Raw genomic sequence first — 25,081 nt, forward strand, 5'->3', positions numbered from 1 at the left:
GAGTTTGTCTATCTTCCCTTCAAAGGTGAGGTAGCTTTGGGTTATAATGTAGTTGGTTAAGTGTATGATGAATTAAGTGGTGGATTTGGAATATGCAAGGCTTTGGTAGAGGTAATGTTCAGTTGCAGCAAGGCAGTGGGCTTGGGGGGATGTTGGTGTATAGGGAGGTTGCATCAACCATGACATGTAGGGATTCAGGAGGTAAAGGTGTGGGGATGGTGGAGAGCCAGTGCAGTAGGTGGTTGGTATCTTTAATGTGGGAGGCTAGGTTTTAGACAATTGGTTGGAGATGCTGATCAACAAGGGCTGAGATTCCTCCAGCAGGGATACTGTAACCAGGCATAATTGGGAACCCACAAATGTTAGGTTTGTTGTGTTTGGTGAACATGTAGAAGCAGGTTTGCTGTTGCTGGGGTGAGCAGGGAGATGGATTCAGGGGAGAGGTTCTGGGAAGGCTTAAGGACTTCAGCAGGGATTGGAGGTTATGTTGGACTTCTGGGGATGAGGTCACTCTGGCAGAGCGTGTAGGTGGAGGTTTCACACAACTGGTGGAGACCGTCTGCCAGGTAGTGACTCCGGATCATCACAGCAGTGGTGGAACTTTTGGCTGCTGGGAGGGTGTTGTGTAGCACAGTCCTTTCTTTTGTTGAAAGGTTGTTGTTCTTAGGGAGGGACCTGGTGAAGCATGGTGAGAGCAGGTTAGACGTTAGGAAGTCCTGGAAGGTAACCAGGGGATGTTTAGGTGGGAATGTGGGAGGCTCATGATTGGCTGGTGGTATGATTGGTGCGGCAGTGTTCGGAGTTGGGATTGCATTGGCTTTGGTTGGAGGGGTTGATGGCAAAGAAGTGTTTCCACTGTAGACAGCAGGTCAGCTAGGCAGGGTGTGGGTGCTGTGAGGGGTTGATGAGGAGGAACACTGTGGGTGGAATGGGGGTGGATAGTGGTGCCCTAAGGTGGGAGTAGGATTTCTTCAGGCTGGATAACTTGTGGAAATGTTGTTTGGTATGTTCTTCTACATGCTGGAGTGTCAGGATTTCAGTCTGAGCAATGAGGTGTAGGTAGTGGAGATGGCATAGTAACAGTATTTTGCACAAAGAATGTAAGTGTTTAAGAGATTCCCATTTTTGGAGAGTCTGGTAGGTGAGGGGAAGGGATTGGCAGAGTCTGAAAAGATGTAGGTCATAGTGGAAGGGGGGAGGCATCCAGAAATAGGGGAGGGCTTTAGCTAGGTATACGGAAACTTTTCTGAATTGGTGCAGATAAATAGAGCAGGGTTCCATTGGGGAGGGGATGGGCGGGAAGGGATGAGGAGGGGGGGGGGGGGGAGTGCTGGGGAAAGAAGTTGTCATTGGAAGTGGCGATTAAAGGTGTCATGTGGTTATAGTAGGAGTTGAATAAAGTTGATGGGTGTAAGGAGTGAAAGGAATTGTGTTGGCAGAAGGGGCTAGTTTTGTGACTGGGGTACATCTCATCGCACATAATATATTGTCAAGCACATGAAATAAATTTTATCATGTGTTATTTGCCATTACATTTAAGAGATAAAAGGAAACAAGGACAGACAAATGGGGAGTGATATGTGGGCGGGGATTGAATTGGTGGAAGTGTTATGCTGTAATTGGGGGGGGGGGGGGGGGTCGCATGGTACAAGGAGTTGCGCGCACAGCTGCTGTAATGGACGTGGCTGATACTGCAGGGTGTGACAAAAGTCACATGCAACAACATGTGTCGTGGCCATTACAGATTGTGGCATAAAGACGAGAGGGAAGAATGTAAGATAAAATATATATATATATATATATATATATATATATATATATATATATATATATAATGGTGGGGTGCCAAATAAAGGAGCTAGTGACTAAGGATGGACGACATGAGATTTGGATGAAACAGAGCTACCATGTGGTATAATAATGTACAGAAAGCTCTGGTTATAAATTACAAATTATTTAGGAATAAGAGAGATAATTCACCAAAAGGCTGAATAGCTGCATCATACATAGGCACTCAAATGAAAGATACTGAACCTGGCTAGCTTTTGGAATGCATTTCCTTTTTCTAGCTGTAGGAAACACACACACACACACACACACACACACACACACACACACACACACACATACACATACATGCCTCCCTACATTGTGCTCAGTTGCCTGCCAGCTCTTTACTGGCCCAGGGCCCATGGTGAGTGTACTAGGGTGGGGTGAGGGTGTGGGGTGGGGTGGTGTGGTGTGGGATGAGGGGTGAAGAGAGGCAGGAGGCAGGGAGCAGGTTGGAGGAAGTGTCTAGTGGCTCATGGGAGAGTGGGGGCTGTCTGAGGGCTAGCTAGGGGTGCAGGTAGAGGGGACAGGTGATCTACTGGATACGTGATTTCACAGACTAGGTCATGAGATAACGGGAGACAAGTAGCTGGTGTGGGACACAAAACATATTTCCATAGCACAGGCATCCCTGAACTGCCTGCACTCCATCGATAAAATACTGTTGTTATGCAATCCCCACTAATTACCTTATCGCCCAAATTCAAATCCTGACCCTCCAACATCTAGAACAACATTCCAAAAACCACCTCCATAAGTTATCTATCCAGCCTGCTGACATCCTACTCCTGCCTTGGGGCACCACTATCCAACCCCCATCCTACCCACAGTGTTCCTCCTCATTGGCCCCTTATAGCACCCAGACCCTGCCTAGCTGACCTTTTCAACCTACCACAGCCTCCAAAACCCCCTACCAACACTCCACGAAATCCAGAGCCACAACAATCCCAGAACACTGTTGTTAATCTCTCCATCAAAATCCTCAACTCCACAGAAGTTTCAATCCTATCCAGAGACCTCATATTCAACCCTGTGTGTGTGCATGTGCGTGTGCCCCGTTATCAGGTAATTGTGTGCTGTCATTTCATGTCCTCGTCTGTGAAATCGTGCCCTCCAGCTGTCTGCCACCTGCCACCTGCCACCTGTAACTGTACCTCCAGCTAGCCCACAGATGGCTGCCCACTCTCCCATGAGCAGCTAGACGCTTCCCCCACTCCAGTCCATGCCTCCCCACTATTTGTGTGTTACACTTACCATTGGTGTAGTACTCCTAGATGGGCAGAACTGAATGTGTTTAACTTTTTAAAACTGAGGACAAGACCATTCATGGAAATTAGTCAATGATATGTTAAGAATATTGCTTCCCCTTCTTCTGTCACTGTGTATGTACTTGTATTGATTACAATACTAGTGTCATCTTCAAAAGAACTAATTCTACTTGTTGTATATAAGATGGAAGATGATTCATATATATATATATATATATATATATATATATATATATATATAGGAACAGCAGTGGATCTAAGGTTGAGCCATGGGAACCCCATAGAAGATTTCTCCCCAATCAGACTAATTTATCCTGATTACATTCATCTACATCTACATCTACATGATTACTCTGCAATTCACATTTAAGTGCTGTGCTTGGCATCTTCAAAAGAACTAATTCTACTTGTTGTATATAAGATGGAAGATGATTCATATATATATATATATTTGGTCTTTAAATATGTCTGCTTGTGTCTGTATATGTGTGGATGGATATGTGTGTGTGTGCGAGTGTATACCCGTCCTTTTTTCCCCCTAAGGTAAGTCTTTCCGCTCCCGGGACTGGAATGACTCCTTACCCTCTCCCTTAAAACCCACATCCTTTCGTCTTTCCCTCTCCTTCCCTCTTTCCTGATGAGGCAACAGTTTGTTGCGAAAGCTTGAATTTTGTGTGTGTGTTTGTGTTTGTTTGTGTGTCTATCGACCTGCCAGCGCTTTTGTTTGGTAAGTCTCACATCTTTCTTTTTATATATATATATATATATATATATATATATATATATATATATATATATATATATATATATATGAGGAACAGCAGTGGATCTAAGGTTGAGCCATGGGAACCCCATAGAAGATTTCTCCCCAATCAGACTAATTTATCCTGATTACATTCATCTACATCTACATCTACATGATTACTCTGCAATTCACATTTAAGTGCTTGGCAGAGGGTTCATCGAACCACAATCATGCTATCTCTCTACCATTCCACTCCCGAACAGCGCACGGGAAAAACGAACACCTAAACCTTTCTGTTTGAGCTCTGATTTCTCTTATTTTATTTTGATGATCATTCCTACCTATGTAGGTTGGGCTCAACAAAATATTTTTGCATTCAGAAGAGAAAGTTGGTGACTGAAATTTCGTAAATAGATCTCGCCACGACGAAAAACGCCTTTGCTTTAATGACTGCCATCCCAACTCGCATATCATATCTGCCACACTCTCTCTCCTATTACGTGATAATACAAAACAAGCTGCCCTTTTTTGCACCCTTTCGATGTCCTCCGTCAATCCCACCTGGTAAGGATCCCACACCACACAACAATACTCTAACAGAGGACGAACGAGTGTAGTGTAAGCTGTCTCTTTAGTGGAGTTGTTGCGTCTTCTAAGTGTCCTGCCAATGAAACGCAACCTTTGGCTCACTTTCCCCACAATATTATCTATGTGGTCTTTCCAACTGAAGTTGTTTGTAATGTTAACATCCAGGTACTTAGTTGAATTGACAGCCTTGAGAATATTACTATATATTGAGTGATCGAATTCCAACGGATTTCTTTTGGAACTCATGTGGATCACCTCACACTTTTCGTTATTTAGCATCAACTGCCACCTGCCACACCATACAGCAATCTTTTCTAAATCGCTTTGCAACTGATACTGGTCTTCGGATGACCTTACTAGACAGTAAATTACAGCATCATCTGTGAACAACCTAAGAGAACTGCTCAGATTGTCACCCAGGTCATTTATATAGATCAGGAACAGCAGAGGTCCCAGGACGCTTCCCTGGGGAACACCTGATATCACTTCAGTTTTATTCAATGGTTTGCTATCTATTACTACGAACTGCGACCTTCCTGACAGGAAATCATGAATCCAGTCGCACAACTGAGACGATACCCCATAGACTCGCAGCTTGATTAGAAGTCACTTGTGAGGAACGGTGTCAAAAGCTTTCTGGAAATCTAGAAATACGGAACCAACTTGAGATCCTCTGTCGATAGCGGCTATTACTTCGTGCGAATAAAGAGCTAGCTGCGTTGCACAAGAACGATGTTTTCTGAAGCCATGCTGACGCTCAATTACTAATCACAACTTTCTACTTTCCTTCAGTTAGACATGAAAGTATCAATTGATTGGCTATACCTTCAATCCCATAAAACTTCAGTTTATCTAGAAGAGTGATTTGCGGAGTCGATGCCTTTGATAGGCTGCAGAAGATATCAGCTGACCCTGTATTGTTATTTAATGCCTGTAAAATTTGATGAGTGAACATGTAAATGCATTCTCAGTAGAGCTACTCTTCTGAAACCAAAACTGTGATTTGCTGAGGATAATATTATTGTTAAGGCGAGATACTACTATAGAATACATCGCCTTCTAAAATACTTTGGAAAATGAAGTCAGTAATTCAACAGGTTGTAGTTATTGACATCTCTCTTATCACATTTCTTAAAGAGGTGTTTGACAAACAGCATATTTCAGTCTCTCTGGAAAAATGCCTTGAGTTAGTGGTGCATTACATTTTTGATACAAGATAGGGCTTCTTATACAGAAACAAAATTTTTAATACTGTGTTGGAAATAGCATCTAAAGCACATGGAATTTATTGATTTATGCTTCAAGCAAACTTACAACATAGATCACCACCATCACGATGTGACTAACCATGCTCCTTAAAGATGAAGATGTTGAAACACATTATATCAAATTTTGAAACTTCACTGAAACAAGAATCACTTTAATGATGTGCCTCAGACCTTTGGAGAATAATTGTACACTGCAGCTACACAAGTTTTTTAGAATCAAATCAGAGAGAAATGAAGATGTGAGTGATTTATTTTCACAAGGTAGCAGTGGACACCCACATTAATGTGAATCACTAAACACAGTCCTTTTAGAGCCAGAGTTTCTGCTGTTGTGAAGAAGAAATGTTGGTGGAAACTCTTTGATTAAACAAGAAATGTCCATTATAATTATCCGGGCTGTTATGCCGTGGTCGGTTGATGAATTCTGTGGTGTTTCCCAACGTTTCGTCTCCGACTGCGGGAGACATCTTCAAGGGGGTCCGTAGCTTGATGGAAGGTCCAACACACACATTGGCTTGCTACTGACTCAGTCAGTAGCGAGCCAGTGTGTGTATTGGACCTTCCATCAAGCTACGGACCCCCTTGAAGATGTCTCCCGCAGTCGGAGACGAAACGTTGGGAAACACCACAGAATTCGTCAACCGACCACGGCATAACAGCCCGGATAATTATAATGGACATGATATTTCCGGCCGTGAAAGTTTACATTTTAGTAAACAAGAAATCACATAGGGTAGCCAGTCAACAGATTACAGCAGGATGAGAAGGAAATTGTAAGTGAAATGCAAGACACTGACAGCTTTCATAACTTCCATAGCTAGTAGTTGTCTTTGATAACAATAGTCATTCATTTCCAATAGTAGCTTTGGAACCCTGTACTGTTAGTGCACAGTGCTATATTTTTCCACCATTGGTATGAAATGTTACTACAAGAGAGTGACTAATTAATCCATTTGTGTGAGAATTTTTTGGGCACTATCAAATCTTCTCTGAACATCTTGGTTGGAGTATTTGACCTCATAAAGAGGAGAATTGAAATAAAAAGCGATTTTTAAAAAGTGCTGATTGTTTCTCTTTTGAATTTCTTGTTGACAGAACAACTTTAATGGAGAATAGATATTTGAAACGTAGGTCCATTCTTATGTAATTTACTAGCTACTAAACAAGCTTCAGAATATTTACCAAGTCTGTATCTTTTCTTGTAGACATATATTTGAAGTACATTTCGTCGCTTACTTAGTTCACCATTCTTTTCTATGTAGGAAAACTGTAAAAATGTGTGACCGGTCGGTAGCCTTGTATAATTGCAATGAATATTTATGTAGTCTTTTAATCAAATTCACAGTTTTTAATCTCAGTATATCCCTTTTTCAGGTTTCAACATCACTACCAAAAAGTACAACATTCAGCTCATTAGGAGCAGCAGCACATGTTGTTACAAGTGCTAGTATCACACTGTATGCTGGTGAAACGTAAGTGTTGTGTTATGTTGTTCTAACATACTTTCTTTGTTAATTGACCAGGAATTCCTCTATGTCTTAAATCAGTTCAAGTCATTATAAGAAACAAGAGAATACACCACAATTTTCTTCATTGTCTTTTATAATTTGATTAAAGTAAGTTTTTGATTGACATTTGAGCGAGTTGAGTGGTAGCCAGCGTTTAGATAACTGTAGTCTCACCCCACGCAAACCTTCCCAATCCAGCTTTAAGATGGGCATAGATAAATAAATCATATATTAAACAATATTGTGACTGCTTGCATCATACATGGGCCAGTCACATTAATGTCACCCCTGTCTACGTTAGACTTCAACATGCATGACCACTCACAGATGGAAGGTGGCAGCACTAACAGTAGAGGGTACATAAAGCGTGCCAGGGTGATGTGGAAAACAGTGCAGTTGTTGTTGTAATGTGGAAATGGAGCTATTTATCTTACATTCAAAAGGGCATGATCATTGCCTTTCGGGCCAAGGATGGAAACATTTCTGAAATGACTAGGTTTGTAAATTGTTCACATGCCATTATGGTTAAAGTAAACTGTGCATGGCAAAATAGCGCTTTCCAAAACTGATGCCGAGGCAACTGTGTTGTATCATGGGCCATAGATGACGGGGTTGAAAGGCGGCTGCAGAGATCTATGGCGGAATAGATGTGCAACTGTTGAGAGCCATACGAGCTAAATGACTACCTGCAGTGTCTCCTCGATGACTGTTCAGTGGATGTTGTTGCCTGTGGGCTTTAGCATCATGTGCCTGGTTCATGCAACCATGCCGACTGCTGTTCATTGGTGACGAAGGCTGGAATTTGCACACCAATACCACAACTGGATGTTGTTGTTGTTGTTGTTGTTTTGGGGAAGGAGACCAGACAGCGAGGTCATCGGTCTCATCAGATTAGGGAAGGACGGGGAAGGAAGTTGGCCGTGCCCATTCAAACGAACCATCCTGGCATTTGCCTGGATTGATTTAGGGAAATCACGGACAAGCTAAATCAGGATGGCCGGACATGGGATTGAACCGTCATCCTCCCGAATGCGAGTCCAGTGTGCTAGCCACTGCGCCACCTCACTTGGTCCACAACTGGATGACAGCTGAATGTGGACAGGTGGCCTTTTCATATGAATTACATTTTATGCTCCATCGAACAGATGGCCATTAGTGTGGACAGCCTTGCAACAATCATCATAAATGTCTAGGCTGGAGGACAGAGTGTTATAGCCTGGGGAATGTTTTTGTGGCATTCCCTGGGTGATCTGTCATTCTGGAAAGTACAGTGGATCAACACAAGTATGCATCTATCCTTGGCGACCATGTCCACCCCTACATGCAACTTGTTTTTCCTCAGCACAATAGCATCTACCAGCAGAACAGTGCAGTGTCACACAGATCACAGTGTACGTGTGTGGTTTGAAGCCCCAGGACGAGTTTACCGTATTCTCATTGCCATCAAACTCCCCGGATTTAAACCCTATCAAGAATCTGTGGGATGACCTCAGTCAGGCTGTTCACATCATGGATTCTCAGCTGAGAAACCTAGTGCAGCTGGCCACAGCATTGTAGTCAGCATGTTTCCACATACTGGTTGGTACCTTCCTGAACGTCACTGACACCCTTCCTGCCTGTTCGCACTGCAAAAGCTGGTAATTCAGGTTTTTGACAGGCTGTTACAGTAATGTGACTGGACTGTGTACTTCTATACAGTCATTGAGCTCTAATACATCAGAGATAAAATAGTTTTTAAGGTATTTTCTTTGTTATTACATTTGAGACAATAGGAAATGTATTATTACTGTTTTTGTTTATCATCTGATTGCTATGTTGTACTTTATCCAACTGTGCAGTGCGGAGTGCAGTGTGTCCATCAGCAATGTTGGAGAGCAGCCTATTGAAATGCTGGAAGTGTCTGTGCAGTCTACATTGGAGCCAAGTGTCCAGCAAAAAGTTTTCCAATGGAGCCAAGAAAACCTTCAAGCCCAGCTTCCATTGCAACCTGGGGCTACTGCCAGCTTCACTGTCTACCTTTATTGTGTAGCAGATTTTCTTTCTCCTGGATTTTTTAATGAAAATGGTACTGTGCTGCTGTTACTTTTTTTAAAGACAAGTCATTATCCACATACCAAAACACATTTCAGTCTTTATGAGCCAATGTGACATTGTCTGAAAGGTCTACAACATTTTGAGAAACCATTATGTTTTCCTTGCCATTTCTATTAGTTGCAATACTTTTTATTAAAGGACATCTTATAAACACCAAGCATTGAAGATTATTGTAACTGAAGTTTTTGTTCATGATAGTAATTCTAAGATTAACGGAGCTTTTTGTTTCAGTACAATATACTTAACTACGAAAAAAATGAATAATTATTTCTTGTGTGTTTTGTAAACAGCATAAATATTTTTGCAACCCATTTATGAAACTAAAACTAACACATTGTGAACCAAAGGAATATAAAAGACAAAATTGTAGCTCAGTTGCTCTTGAGATTGAGTGTCATAAAATGCTGTTCATATCTTTGTTGTCCTCTTTTTATTTTGTGTGTTTTGGTAACTCATAAATAAAATTAAGTTAACTCTTCATTGTTCAGCTACATTATTAATTCTCTGTACAGAAGAGAGAGAGGAAGGGTGTACATTGATCCTAATTTTACTGAAAAGAGGATATTGCTTGTTTAACACAAGCTGACAAAACCATTTTGTAGATAGCAAGTGCACAACTTTCCCTAAACCATTCATTGAAGAAGGTAGTAGTGTACTCAAGATGTTAAATATATGTTAAGTAAAAGTGTATCCACAGTATTGATTATTGCAACTCTAAATCTATAACTCTTAATCAGAGCTACTGACATCCTTGGAAGAACCAGCCATAGCAAAACTATTCCACCTGGTAAGCAAGATATATGAGACAGGCAAAATACCCTCAGACTTCAAGAAGACTGTAATTACACCAGTTCCAAATAAAGCAAGTGTTGACAGGTGTGGATATTATCGAACTATCAGTTCATTAAGTTATGGTTGCATAATATAAACACTTTTTTTTTTTTTTTTTTTACAGAAAAATGGAAAAAAACAGATAGAAGCTGACTTCAGGGAAGCTCATTTTGGATTCTGGAGAAATGCAGGAACACACCAGATAATAGTGACCATGCAAATTATCTTAGAAGATAGGTTAAGGGAAGGCAAAAAGTATGTTTATAGCATTTGTAGAGTTAGAGAATACTTTTGACAATGATGACTGGAATATATGCTATGAAGCTCTGAAGGTAACAGGGCTAAAATACAGGAAGCAAAAAGTTGTACAGAAGTTGCGTAGAAACCAGATGCCAGTTATGAAGAGTTTGAAGGAAATTAAAGGGAAGGGAGTGAGACAGGGTTGTGGCTTATCCCCAGTGTTATTCAACCGTACATCGAACAAGCAGTAATGAAAAACAAAGAAAAATTTTGAGAAGGAAGAAGAAATAAAAACTGTGAGTTTTGCCAATGACATTGTAATTCCTCCACAAACAGCAAAGGATTTGACAGAGCAATTGAATGGAATGAACATTGTCATGAAAGAGAGATATAGATGAACACCAGCAAAAGCAAAACAAGGGCAATGAATGTTACAAAATTAAGTCAGACAATGCTGAAGGAATTAGATTAGGAAATAAGGTATTAACAGTAGTAGATGAGTTTTGCTATTTTGGCAACAAAATGACAGATGATGGCCGAAGTAGAGAAGATGTAAAACGCAGAGTGGCAATGGCCAGAAAAGCATTTCTGAGCAAGAGGAATTTGCTAACATAGAATATAAATTTATTTTTTAGGAAATCTACTGAAGACTTTGTCTGAAGTGTAGCCTTGTATGGAAGTGAAACATGGATGGTAAACAGATCAGACACAAAGAAAATGTAAACTTTTGAAATGTGGTGCTGCAAAAGAATGCTGAAAATTGGATGCATAGCTCATGTAACTAATGAAGAGTTTCTGAATGGAACTGGGAGAAAAGAAATTTGTGGCTTAACTTGACTAAAAGAAGGAACTGGTTGATATGACATGTTCTGAGATGTGAAGGGATCACAAATTTAGTGTTGGAGAGAAGTGTGTGTGTGTGTGGGGGGGGTAAAACTAATAAAGGGAGACCAAGAGGTAAATATAATAAGCAGTTCAAAAGGATGCAGGGTGCAGTAGTTATTCAGAGATGAAGAGGCTTGCACGGGATAGCGTAAAATGAAAGTTGCATCGAACCAAACCTGTCTTCAGACTGAAGAACATAACATCATAATCTGTAATAAATAATTCAAAGCTTTCCAATTGGCTTGTTGTTGTTGTTGTTGTCTTCAGTCCTGAGACTGGTTTGATGCAACTCTCCATGCTACTCTATCCTGTGCAAGCTTCTTCATCTCCCAGTACATACTGCAGCCTACATCCTTATTAATCTGCTTAGTGTATTCATCTCTTGGTCTCCCTCTATGATTTTTACCCTCTACCCTGCCCTCCAGTACTAAATTGGTGATCCCTTGATGCCTCAGAACATGTCCTACCAACCGATCCCTTCTTCTAGTCCAGTTGCACCACAGATTTCTCTTCTTCCCAATTCTCTTCAGTACCTCCTCATTAGTTATGTGATCTACCCATCTAATCTTCAGCATTCTTCTGTAGCACCACATTTCGAAAGCTTCTATTCTCTTCTTGTCTAAACTATTTATCATCCACTTTTCACTTCCATACATGGTTACACTCCATACAAATACTTTCTGAAACAACTTCCTGACACTTAAATCTATACTCAATATTAAATTTCTCTTCTTCAGAAACGCTTTCCTTGCCATTGCCAGTCTACATTTTATATCCTCTCTACTTCGACCATCATCAGTTATTTTGCTCCCCAAATAGCAAAACTCATTTACTACTTTAAGTGTCTCATTTCCTAATTTAATTCCCGAAGCATCACCCAACTTAATTCGACTATATTCCATTATCCTTGTTTTGCTTTTGTTGATGTTCATCTTATACCCTCCTTTCAAGACACTGTCCATTCTGTTCAACTGCCCTTCCAAAACCTTTGCTGTCTCTTACAAAATTACAATGTCATCGGCAAACCTCAAAGTTTTTATTTCTTCTCCATTGATTTTAATACCTACTCCGAACTTTTCTTTTGTTTCCTTTACTGCTTGCTCAATATACAGATTGTATAACATTGGGGAGAGGCTACAACCCTGTCTCACTCCCTTCCCAACCACTGCTTCCCCTTCATGTCCCTCGACTTTTATAACTGTCATCTGCTTTCTGTACAAATTGTAAATAGCTTTTCGCTCCCTGTATTTTACCCATGCCACCTTCAGAATTTGAAAGAGAGTATTCCAGTCAATATTGTCAAAAACTTTCTCTACGTCTACAAATGCTAGAAATGTAGGTTTGCCTTTCCTTAATCTTTCTTCTAAGATAAGTCGTAGGATCAGTATTGCCTCACGTGTTCCAACATTTCTACGGAATCCAAACTGATCTTCCCTGAGGTCGGCTTCTACCAGTTTTTCCATTTCTCTGTAAGGAATTTGTGTTAGTATTTTGCAGCTGTGACTTATTAAACTGATAGTTTGGTAATTTTCACATCTGTCATCACTGGCTTTCTTTGGGATTGGAATAATTATATTCTTCTTGAAGTCTGAGGGAATTTCACCTGTCTCATACATCTTGCTCACCAGATGGTAGAGTTTTGTCAGGATTGGCTCTCCCAAAGCTGTCAGTAGTTCTAATGGAATGTTGTCTACTCCCAGGGCCTTGTTTCAACTTAGATCTTTCAGTGCTCTGTCAAACTCTTCACACAGTATCATATCTCCCGTTTCATCTTCATCTACATCCTCTTTCATTTCCATAGTATTGTCTTCAAGAATATCACCCCTGTATAGACCCTCTATATACTCCTTCCACCTTTCTGCTTTCCGTTCTTTGCTTAGAACTGGGTTTCCATCTGAGCTCTTGATATTCATGCAAGTGGTCCTCCAAAGGTCTCTTTAATTTTCCCTGTAGGCTGTATCTATCTTAACCCTAGTGGGATAAGCCTCTACATCCTTACATTTGTCCTCTAGCCATCCCTGCTTAGCCATTTTGCACTTCATGTCGATCTCATTTTTGAGACATTTGTATTCCTTTTTGCCTGCTTCATTTACTGCATTTTTATGTTTTCTCCTTTCATCAATTAAATTCAATATTTTTTCTGTTACCCAAGGATTTCTACTAGCCCTTGTCTTTTTACCTACTTGATCCTCTGCTGCCTTCACTATTTCATCCCTCAAAGCTACCCATTCTTCTTCTACTGTATTTCTTTCCCCCATTCCTGTCAATTGTTTCTTTATGCTCTCCCTGAAACTCTGTGCAACCTCTGGTTTAGTCAGTTTATCCAGGTCCCATCACCTTAATTCCCACCTTTTTGCAGTTTCTTCAGTTTTAATCTACAGTTCATAACCAATAGATTGTGGTCAGAGTCCACATCTGCCCCTGGAAATGTCTTACAATTTAAAACCTGGTTCCTAAATCTCTGTCTTAACATTATATAGTCTATCTGAAACCTTCTAGTATCTCCAGTGTTCTTCCATGTATACAACCTTCTTTCATGATGCTTGAACCAAGTGTTAGCTGTGATTAAGTTATGCTCTGTGCAAAATTCTACCAGGTGGCTTCCTCTTTTATTTCTTAGCCCCAATCCATATTCACCTACTATGTTTCCTTCTCTTCCTTTTCGTACTGTCGAATTCCAGTCACCCATGACTATTAAATTTTCATCTCCCCACACTACCTGAATAATTTCTTTTATCTCATCATACATTTCATCAATTTCTTCATCTGCAGAGCTAGTTGGCATATGAACTTGTACTACTGTAGTAGGCGTGGGCTTCATGTCTATCTTGGCCACAATAATACATTCACTATGCTGTTTGTGGTAGCTTACCCGCACTCCTATTTTCCTATTCATTATTAAAGCTACTCCTGCATTACCCTATTTGATTTTGTATTTATAACCCTGTATTCACCTGACCAAAAGTCTTGTTCCTCCTGCCACCGAACTTCACTAATTCCCACTTTATCTAACTTTAACCTATCCATTTCCGTTTTTAAATTTTCTAACCTACCTGCCCGATTAAGGGATCCGACATTCCACGCTTCGATCTGTAGAACGCCAGTTTTCTTTCTCCTGATAATGACGTCATCCTGAGTAGTCCCCACCCGGAGATCTGAATGGGGGACTATTTTACCTCCGGAATATTTTACCCAAGAGGGCACCACCATCATTTAATCATACAGTAAAGGTGCATGCCCCCGGGAAAAATGACGTCTGTAGTTTCCCCTTGCTTTCAGCCGTTCGCAGTACCATAACAGCAAGGCCAGATCAGTCAATCATCCAGACTGTTGCCCCTGCAACTACTGAAAAGGCTGTTGCCCCTCTTCAGGAACCACACATTTGTCTGACCTCTCAACAGATACCCCACTGTTGTGGTTGCACCTACGGTATGGCTATCTATATCGTTGAGGCCCTCAAGCCTCCCCACCAATGGCAAGGTCCATGGTTCATGGTGGGGGGGGGGGGGGGGTGTACTTATAACCTGATTAAAATATGCAGAGAGTTGTTTCTTTTTTAAGTTATTCATCAGTTGATTGAGAGGGGACAAGAGGAGGAATAAAGATGAGAGACAGTGACGTTGTCTTTCATATTTTTTCTGACTTACAGAGCAAAATGCTGGAGATGAATGTTGTAATGGAATTACCTGAATAGCAATGAGGTGGGAGCTGGAGGTCATCTGAGTGAGCATTACATAGAAGGAAAGAATTGACATTAGGGAATATAGGTACATATGAATTGTGTGATGCGCAGAGTCTTACATGTACATGGAATGTATCTAATAATTTAACAGCCAGCTAAATTCTTGCATAAATTTTATGAGCGTAAGTGTGTGAACTCTTCTACAATAGCACAAAGTTGTGTGTAAATGATTAGAATAATAAACGTTCGATAGTTAACCAGCTATATATGCAACAAATCTAATGTGGTATGCAGGGATTATTGTTGTTATGACTTATGAGCTGAAGTTTAAGATTATCTAGCAGAGCATGAGCTACACCAACAAAAAGCTGTAAAGTTGATTTTAGTTTTAAAGCCATAGTTCGCTTTCCTTACATACTTCAATCAAATATATATGAGGTGCAGCAGTAAAGTAAAGAGACTGTTTAGAAAAAATGCCTTTATTCACATTTTTAATCAACTTCACTGGTGTCCACTTCAAAGTGACTCCCTTGTACCCAAAAACGCTTACTCTATCAGTGCTTCCATTGTTGGCAGCATCTCTGGATCTCTTCACTGGTATACCAACAAAAACCATATCACAGCTGTGTAGACATCCTGTACTGTTGCAAAACAGAGTCCTTTTGTGACTGACTTCACTTTTGGGAATTCAAAAGTCACACAGGGTCATGTTGTGTTGGCACTGCAATGGACTCTGATGTCAAAAGTTGCCTAGCAGACTATGCAGTAGGGAATGCTGTGTTGTTGTGAAGCAAAATCCTTTAGCAATGTGTAGATGAACACGATGGAGCCATTTTCGAACTTTTTCAAAAATTTTGTGGTTGTAGTATTGGCGTAACATCTGGCCTGGAGGTAATCACTCTTTGTGCACAATACAATCTACATTGATACTCTGCAATCCGCTGTATGACAGTTAGCGGAGGATTCCTCATACAGCTACCAGTCATTTCCATTCCTGTTCAATTCGCAATAGCTGAACGGTGAGCGCGTGGAATACCACGCACGGGGCCCCAGGTTCGATTGCCGGCTGGGGTGAGAGATTTTCTCCTGGCAGGGTTAGTGTGTTGAGCTGTCCTCATCATCATTTCATCCCCATTGTCGATGCGCAAGTCACCCAATGTGGCATCGCACTCAATAAGACTTGCACTTGGGGGCCGGACTTCCCGCCTGGGACCTCCCAGCCACTGACGCTATATGATTATGATCATTTGGATAGAATGATGCCTCCATATGAGTCTAATTTTTAGTATCTTATCTTTATGGTCCTTACACACAAGGAACGTTGGAAGCAGAAGAATCGTTCTGCAGTCAGCTTCAAATGACAGTTCTCTTAATATTCTCAGTAGAGTTCCTCAAAAAGAATGTTCCTTCCCTCCAGGGATTCCCATCTGAGTTCCTGAAGCAGTTCTGTAACACTTGGGTGTTGTTCGAACCTACCAGTAACAAATCTAGCAGCCTGCCTCTGAATTACTTTGATGTCTTCCTAATCTGAGCCAGTTCGGATCCCAAACACTCAAGCAATACTCAAGAATAGGTCACACTAGCATCCTATATGTGATCTTCTTTACAGATGAACCACACCTTTCGAGAATTCTCCCAATAAACTGAAGTCAACCTTTCACCTAGTTCCTACCACAATCCTCACATGCCCATTTCATTTCATATTGCTTTGCAATGTTAGACCCATATGTTTAAGGACAGACTATGTCAAGCAGGACACTCCTAATGCTGTATCTATTACAGCTTTGTTTTCCCCACTCATCCAAATTCATTACATTTTTCTACATGTCAACTTAGCTGCCATTCATGACACCAACTAGAAATTTTGTCTAAGTCATCTTGTATCCTCCTACAGTCTCCCAACTTCGTCACCTTACTGTACACCACATCATCTTCAGCAAACAACTGCTGAATACTACCCACCCTGTCTACCAAATAATTTATCTGTAGAGGATAACAGTGGTCCTATTGCACTTTCCTGGCACTCCTGATGATACCCTTGCCTCTGATGATCACTTGCTGTCAAATACAGCATACTGGCTTCTGTAACTTAAGAAGTCGTCGAGCTACTACCATATCTATGAACGGTTTCCATATGATCTTACTCATGCAGTGGGACACCCATCTCAAATGCTTTCTGCAAATACAGAAATATGGAATGTGCATGTTGCCCTTCATCCATAGTTCACAGCATATCATGTGAGAAAAAAGCAAACTGAGTTTCGCACGAATGATGCTTTCTAAAACCATGGTGATTCGTGTACATAAGCTTCTCAGCCTCAAGAAAATTTATTGCATTCAAACTGAGAATATTTTCAAGGATTCTCCAAAAAACTGATGTTGAGGATATTGGTCTACAATTTTGCAGGTCCATTCTTTTGCCGTTCTTATACACAGGAGCCACCTGGCTCCTGCCCTTTTTTTTCCAGTCACTTGGGACTTTGCACTGGGTGAGAGATTCACAATAAATACAATCAGATAAGGGGCCAATACCAAACTGGGATTCCATCCGGACCTGGCGACTTATTTGTTTTCAATTCCTTCAGTTGTTTCTCTATGCCAGGGATCGTTATTACTATATCGTCCATGTGGGAGTCTGTTTGATGGTCAAACAGCAATAAACAATTTCTTAAACATGAAATTTATAACTTTGGCTTTCGTTTTGCTATCGTCAACTGTCATGACAGACTGGGGAACAAGTTACTGGATGGATGCCTTACACCCACTTAGTGATTTTACATAGGACCAGAATTTTCTTGGGTTCTCAGCCACATCTTTTGCTCAGGTATGACTGTGGTAGTAGTTGTAAGCTTTATGCATAGATCTTTTACAGACACACGACTCTCTACTAACCTTTGCTTTTCATGATTTGTGCATTCTCATTTGAACTGAGAGTGCAACGGGCTCTGCTTCCTCAGCATTTTCCGAAACTTGGTGTGAAACCATGATGGGTCTTTTCTGTACTTAATCCATTTACTAGGCACATAATTCTCCAGACCGTGATTTATAGTCTGCTTAAAATTTGCCCATAATTCCTCTATATCAATCTTACTAGAACTAAGTGATGTCAGTTCATTGTGTAAGTGAAATGCTAACAACTGCTTATCTGCTCTTTTTAGCAGAAACCCTCTCCTGGCCTTCGTAACTGGTCTGATATCTGTCATAACTGTGGTTGCTATAATGACATGATCGCTAATCCTCATTTCCATACTGACATTGTCAGTAAGATCTGACCTGTTCGTGACTACAAGGTCTAAAATATTTCCATTGTATGTGAGCCGCTCAGAACAGTTTTTAGAAAATGATTTCACATGCATGTCTGTCTGTCTGTCTGTCTGTCTGTCTGTCCTGCAGTGAGTCTGTAGAAATTCCATTCTATACTCGGTAGGTTAAAATCGCCTCTGACTGGTAATGCGTGATATGGGCATTTGCATGCTACTGACCACAGACATTCTTAGAATAACTGTAGAACTGTCTAGCAGAATCATGTAGCCAGTAAAAACATCCAGTAATTAACTTAGTTACACCTATACCTGATAGACAACTTCACTGTCACACTCAACTGATAAAATTTTGACAGTTGAAATGTCTCAGTCAGCAAAACCCATGGGTGAAACAAGTGACACTGAGATGTAACATGGGTTGTTCCGGATTCTACACCACTGCTGCACCCAAAGGCAGTAGCCTGAAGGTAGCTGTCCATAGCCAAAAGCTCATTCAGCTGTTCGTGAATTGTGGACAGCTCCTCCTTCGTCCGCACACAGCATGCACACATCCTACCCATCCCAGCAAGAGTAACTTAAGATGTAAACTATAAAAGCAGATATAATCCTAGTTATGCTACTTGCTGCCCTCCTGATGAGTCACCAATGGATGCTGATGTGTCAGTAAGCTATGCAGCTGGCTAATCAGAAGAAATGAAAACTGCACTAAAGACTGCCTGAATTTACACTTACAGAATGGGAGCTTACATCTCTTGAACAGAAACACACATGAAATTTTAGAATTATACTATGAGTAAAAGACAGGAAAAGATACACACTTAACCTGCCACTCTGTTGAAATGTATTGGCTGAGAGCTGGAGCCTGACTGACTGACTGACTTATTAGTCACACACAACCTTGTCTTCTAAACAAAACAAATGAGCACCTACTGTGCTGCAGACTCAATGAATTTAAACTGCCAAAGCTGCAAGATTACAACACCCATGGGGTTCAGTCCCACTTGTTCCAATAGATCGACAGCTGTAGTTCTCTGCTGACATTTTTGTTGCTGTGTGGGATTTTTGGAAACCATTTTGTCACAAAGTTTTCTCATTCCCATATTTTCGGTCAATATCAGGTGAACAGTTACCCCAATCAATGTTCATTTCATTTGCAATCATCTTCATGATTAATCATCTATCAGCTCAAGCAAGTTAACTCGCCGTGGCTGTGTTGTCATCTGTTTGTGCTGTTGATGGTCACTCACCGTGATGTTCATCTCTGACATTGGTTCTGCCTTCAGAAAACATATTGTCTCAATGAAACACTTGCACTCTTGATCAGCCCCCATTTCCAAGTCCCATTTGTTACTGCAGCATTATCACCAAGTTTGAGACAGCATACCACTGTGCAATGTTTCAAGATTCCATTGTTGTGACAAAAAGAAAATACAGGACTTTGCTCATCCAGCTGCTACTCCCAATTCAAGTATTGTAGGCACATGCCACATGAGGTTGTAGTGGGAAAAAACCAAGGTTGGTCACTGCCTATGCCAGCGGGCTGCTTTGTTTGCCACCCTAGGGAGGAATAAAATGAGTCTCATTACTTTATTGTCACAGTTTGTATATATTGTTGTTTTACAAAGACTTAGCTTTTTCTTTTACAGATGTTCACTTCAGGCTAGCCTTTGTTCAGGCTTGTATAAAATTGATCATGTATGGGTGTTCTGAATCTTTTACAAAAGTAATTCATGCTAATGTGTCTCATTTATGTCAAACCAAGCAATGTGGCACTGTGGTTAGCATGCTAATTGTCAGAAGAAGTGATGTTTGAATCCCTACCCAGCTATCCAAATTTAGTTTTTCCATAACTTGTTTAGCTGGATTCTCTTCTCTACCTTTTTCCTGTATCTGAGATTGTAGTCCACCACTAATGACCTCATCATCAACTGGGTTTTTAACTCTGATATTCCATCTTTCGTTAATCTAAAAACTTTCTTTGTAATTCACTGCTCATTTCTTTTATACATTATGCTCTTTTGTTGTTTTTAGATTGGTTCCATCTCACACTCAATACAGATTAAACTTTGATGACTCTTTCCTTACATTTCTGCTTATTGAAATGCCATTTCTACTTGTACAGTAATCACCCTACTTCTCATGTTGACAAAGTGAATTGTTCCTGAACAGCAAATTTTTGTCTGTTCTCTTGCTTTTATCTTGAAACTTCCTGGCAGATTAAAACTGTGTGCCCGACCGAGACTCGAACTCGGGACCTTTGCCTTTCGCGGGCAAGTGCTCTACCAACTGAGCTACCGAAGCACGACTCACGCCCGGTACTCACAGCTTTACTTCTGCCAGTACCTCGTCTCCTACCTTCCAAACTTTACAGAAGCTCTCCTGCGAACCTTGCAGAACTAGCACTCCTGAAAGAAAGGATATAGCGGAGACATGGCTTAGCCACAGCCTGGGGGATGTTTCCAGAATGAGATTTTCACTCTGCAGCGGAGTGTGCGCTGATATGAAACTTCCTGGCAGATTAAAACTGTGTGCCCGACCGAGACTCGAACTCGGGACCTTTGCCTTTCGCGGGCAAGTGCTCTACCAACTGAGCTACCGAAGCACGACTCACGCCCGGTACTCACAGCTTTACTTCTGCCAGTACCTCGTCTCCTACCTTCCAAACTTTACAGAAGCTCTCCTGCGAACCTTGCAGAACTAGCACTCCTGAAAGAAAGGATATAGCGGAGACATGGCTTAGCCACAGCCTGGGGGATGTTTCCAGAATGAGATTTTCACTCTGCAGCAGAGTGTGCGCTGATATGAAACTTCCTGGCAGATTAAAACTGTGTGCCCGACCGAGACTCGAACTCGGGACCTTTGCCTTTCGCGGGCAAGTGCTCTACCAACTGAGCTACCGAAGCACGACTCACGCCCGGTACTCACAGCTTTACTTCTGCCAGTACCTCGTCTCCTACCTTCCAAACTTTACAGAAGCTCTCCTGCGAACCTTGCAGAACTAGCACTCCTGAAAGAAAGGATATAGCGGAGACATGGCTTAGCCACAGCCTGGGGGATGTTTCCAGAATGAGATTTTCACTCTGCAGCGGAGTGTGCGCTGATATGAAACTACCTGGCAGATTAAAACTGTGTGCCCGACCGAGACTCGAACTCGGGACCTTTGCCTTTCGCGGGCAAGTGCTCTACCAACTGAGCTACCGAAGCACGACTCACGCCACATTTCCTGTGGTTGACAAACTTTTGTTCGTCTTTCTTGAATTTCCAGATTGATTTCTTTAATCTGTTTCAATGTATACCTGGTGACTTGCACATAATGTTGTTACATTTGCTTTCTTTTTATAAGTTCATTGTGGATGTTTTATTAATTGAGACTAAAGAGCTTTAGCATTGCTCTGATTGGTGGTGGCTCTGTTGAACACTTTGAACTTTTATCTTTTCCACATTTCGACCTCCCTATGGTCATGAGCTTCCCTTCTTTGTAAATCTCCCTCATTCTGAAACCTTTGTTGTAGATCTCTTCATTAAGGCCAATATAATTATTTAATCATGCATTGAAAAGAGATATCCTTAATAGTATAAAAAATTTTAAACTATCACTTTATTTTTTTCAGAGATGAACAGTCTGATGACCGGAAGCCAACCAGTAAGCTCAGTGTCAGATCCTAGCTCTCTCCCATCTCGACTGAGTTCACCATCATTAAGCAAAGACCAGTACCTTCCCAGGAGAGCAGAAATAATGTCATCTTTCAGGTTGTGAATATTAAAAGCTACATATATTACATACTAGCTTGCCGCTCGCTGCTTCACTTACATACGCTCTGTGGGCTGCACAGATTTTTTATTTTTTGTTTTTCTTTAATCAAATTGTTACAGATGTTGTTCACAAACTGTATCATCATCTAAAGGTTCACGTAATTAAGGCCATTGTATTTTCCAAATGTACTTCTGACCAAAAAGCGTTTCTAGTAGCTGAAGTCCAAAGTTTTAGTTCATTGTGCCTATTGAGTTCTTGTGATATTTCTATAGAAACAGTCATCCACTAATACACATTTCTTTACATCTGATTGAGAAGTCAAATATCATTTGTCATAGTTCTAGCTTTAAAAATATTTTAATGTAACAAAATATTTAAAAAAATAATGTAATTGAACACATTGTTTTAAAAAATATACTCACCAAGCAGCAGCAGCAGAACGACACACACATAAAAGGTGAAGCAGTTGTTGGCAGACATACAGACAGATCAGGGGTATGGCCATGGGAACCATAATGGCTCCTTTGTATGCTAACATTTTCATGGGTCACTTGGAGTGGGTTTTCCTGGGATCCATAAGTCTTTGGCCCATGGTTTGGTTTGCATACATTGATGACATATTGCCATATGGACTTACGGTGAAGCTGGCCTGTTAAAATTCCTGGACTCTCTAAATGTATTCTCCCAATTACATTTCACATATCCCTATTACGAATCCCGTGCTGTTTTCCTTGATGTTTATCTCATTCTCACTAAAGGCCAGCTACACACATTAAACCTACAAACAACAGTATTTACATTTCAACAGTTGCCATCCTTTCCTTGTCAAACGTTCCTTCCCATATAGCCTTGGTATTCGAGGCAAATTTATTTATTCAGATGCAGATTCTTTACAGCGACACACCACCCTTCTCACCTCAACCTTCACTGGATGTAATCACCCTACCAGCCTAGTTCAGGAGCAGATTTCCTGGGCCACCACATTCAATCCTGGTAATGCAAATCCCTCCAAAAAACAACTTAGGAGTACACCATTTGTCACTCCTTATTTTCCTGGTCTTGAATGTATTAATCATCTACTTTGATAAGGCCATGACTTCATAAAATCATGCCTTAAAATGAGGTCCATTGTGTCTGAGATTTTGCGCACCACTCCTAGAATAACTTTTCATTGCCCCCTCAATCTCCACAGAATCCTTGTCAGACCTTATGCTCCTTCTGCGCCCATGTCCCAACCCTGTGGATCCTACCCCTATGACCATCCCCACTACAAGACTTGCCCTATGAACCCTCCTACCACCACCTATACCAGCCATGCAATTGAGAAAACATATACTGTCAAAGGGAGAGCCACCCGTGAAAGGACAGGTCATATATCAGCTGTTATGTAAACATTGTTTGGCTTTTTACATTGGTATGACTGACTGCCATCAAGTTATCAGTTAGGATGAATGTGCATAGGCAGATGGTGTATAATGGCTAGACATAATATCCTGTTGCAGAGCATGTCATACAACATGACAGTCATAGCTTTGGTGCCTGTTTCACCATCTGGATTTTTCACCCTGAAACCAGTTTCTCAGTACTCTGCAGATGGGAACTGGCCCTACAACATGTCCTTGGTTCTTGCCACCTGTCTAGCCTTAATTTACATTAATTCTTTAGTCTCAGCATTTCTCCGCAGTAACTATTCCTTTCTTACTCCATTTTAGTTTTCTATATCTTTCATTTTCTGACCTGTCTGTTTTTCACCATCCCGCTCCTTCCTGTAACAAGTACAATGCACTTAGCCTTTCACTTTTTTTAACTCATGCACAGTGTTTTAGCAGTAATCTCTGTCTTGCATGTTACTTATCTTCCACTTTTAAGCTCTCACATTTTCAAATCTTGTCTGGTGCAGTCCCCAACAATCAGTCTTTCCTTTTCATCTCGTCTGCTAAGTCTCCGCTGACCATGGGTTCTGGGTGATTTTTCCGAACTCTCCCACTTTTTTTCGGTACCTCACCAGTTCTTTTCTTCCACACCTCTTCCTTCTCCTTCAACCCTCCTTCCATAAGAAGCAGCCACTGACTCTGAAAGCTTGCATACATAATACATGTTATATGTGTGTTCTCCTGCTGTTGCTTAGTGAGTAGATGGTTTTTTAGCTATCCACTTACATAATGTTTTCAAAAATTGGTTATTTTCATTACAATATTAATTAAAAACTTTCATCCCATATTCCCCCCCCCCCTCTCCCCCTTAGAGTGTTGAACATCCAAGAAAAATGAAACACACATTTTGTTACTTCTAACTGAGAAACAGCCTTTCACATACTATTTTACTCCCTTAGCAGCTGAATTTCCAAAAATGCTGAAACATGTATTTATTTATTTTTGACTGAGAAACCAAATACCTATGTTCGCATTTTAGCTTCAGAATTGCTTTAATAGAAACATATTTTTGAAATCCCTTTCATCCTCTGTTTCACCTACTTGGTGGGGGGGGGGGGGGGGGAAATTTGAGAACTCCCTTCTTAAATGACACCTATAGTATAAATCAACACCCTTTCCAGATTTCAAGTTTGTATCCTTAGGGGTTTCAGTCTGTCAGTCACAACATTGCCTTTTATGTATGTAAGATATATATTCTCTTCATTAATTTCCTTTACAATGTAACTTCCTTCCAGGTCAGCTGCAAGCAGCAATTCTGGCAGTAGTGCGAGCTCATCCAGGTTCAACACTCTTAAGATGTCCTCCCCAACCACTCCTAAGGTGAGTTCATGCATTCATTCACACACCATTTTGTGTCAATCCTATACATAAATGGTGAGGAATGAGCCAAGTTGTACATTAACAGGCAGGAGTGAACACTGATGGCTACCTCTGCAAAGTATACAAACACACAAACAAACACTGTCCGAACAGGCCTTGAAGGCCCAGCAGTACCGACTGGCCTCTGTGTCGTCCTCAGCCCTCGGAAGTCACTGGTTGCAGATATGGAGGGGCAGGTAGTCAGCAACTGAACTCCCAGTTGTTCTCAGCTTTTGTGACCAGGACTGCTACTTCTCAGTCCAATAGCTCCTCAATTGGCCTCACTAGGGCTCATTGCACCCGGCTTGTCAACAGCACTCGGCAGAACCGGAC

General features: G+C 41.0%; 1 protein-coding gene across 2 annotated transcripts in view; it reads left to right on the forward strand.

Moving 5' to 3' along the window:
* LOC126162475 (protein brunelleschi) overlaps positions 1 to 25,081 on the forward strand; it is a 272,584-nt gene that overhangs the window by 189,908 nt on the left and 57,595 nt on the right. For both annotated transcript variants that reach the window (XM_049919012.1, XM_049919011.1), the window contains exons 15-18: positions 7,074 to 7,171; positions 9,046 to 9,272; positions 21,814 to 21,952; positions 24,625 to 24,709. In XM_049919012.1, coding sequence (XP_049774969.1) covers positions 7,074 to 7,171; positions 9,046 to 9,272; positions 21,814 to 21,952; positions 24,625 to 24,709 — 549 coding nt within the window. The remainder of the gene's footprint in view (positions 1 to 7,073; positions 7,172 to 9,045; positions 9,273 to 21,813; positions 21,953 to 24,624; positions 24,710 to 25,081) is intronic.

Source organism: Schistocerca cancellata, chromosome 2 (assembly GCF_023864275.1).
Source record: "Schistocerca cancellata isolate TAMUIC-IGC-003103 chromosome 2, iqSchCanc2.1, whole genome shotgun sequence".
Lineage (NCBI taxonomy): Eukaryota > Metazoa > Arthropoda > Insecta > Orthoptera > Acrididae > Schistocerca > Schistocerca cancellata.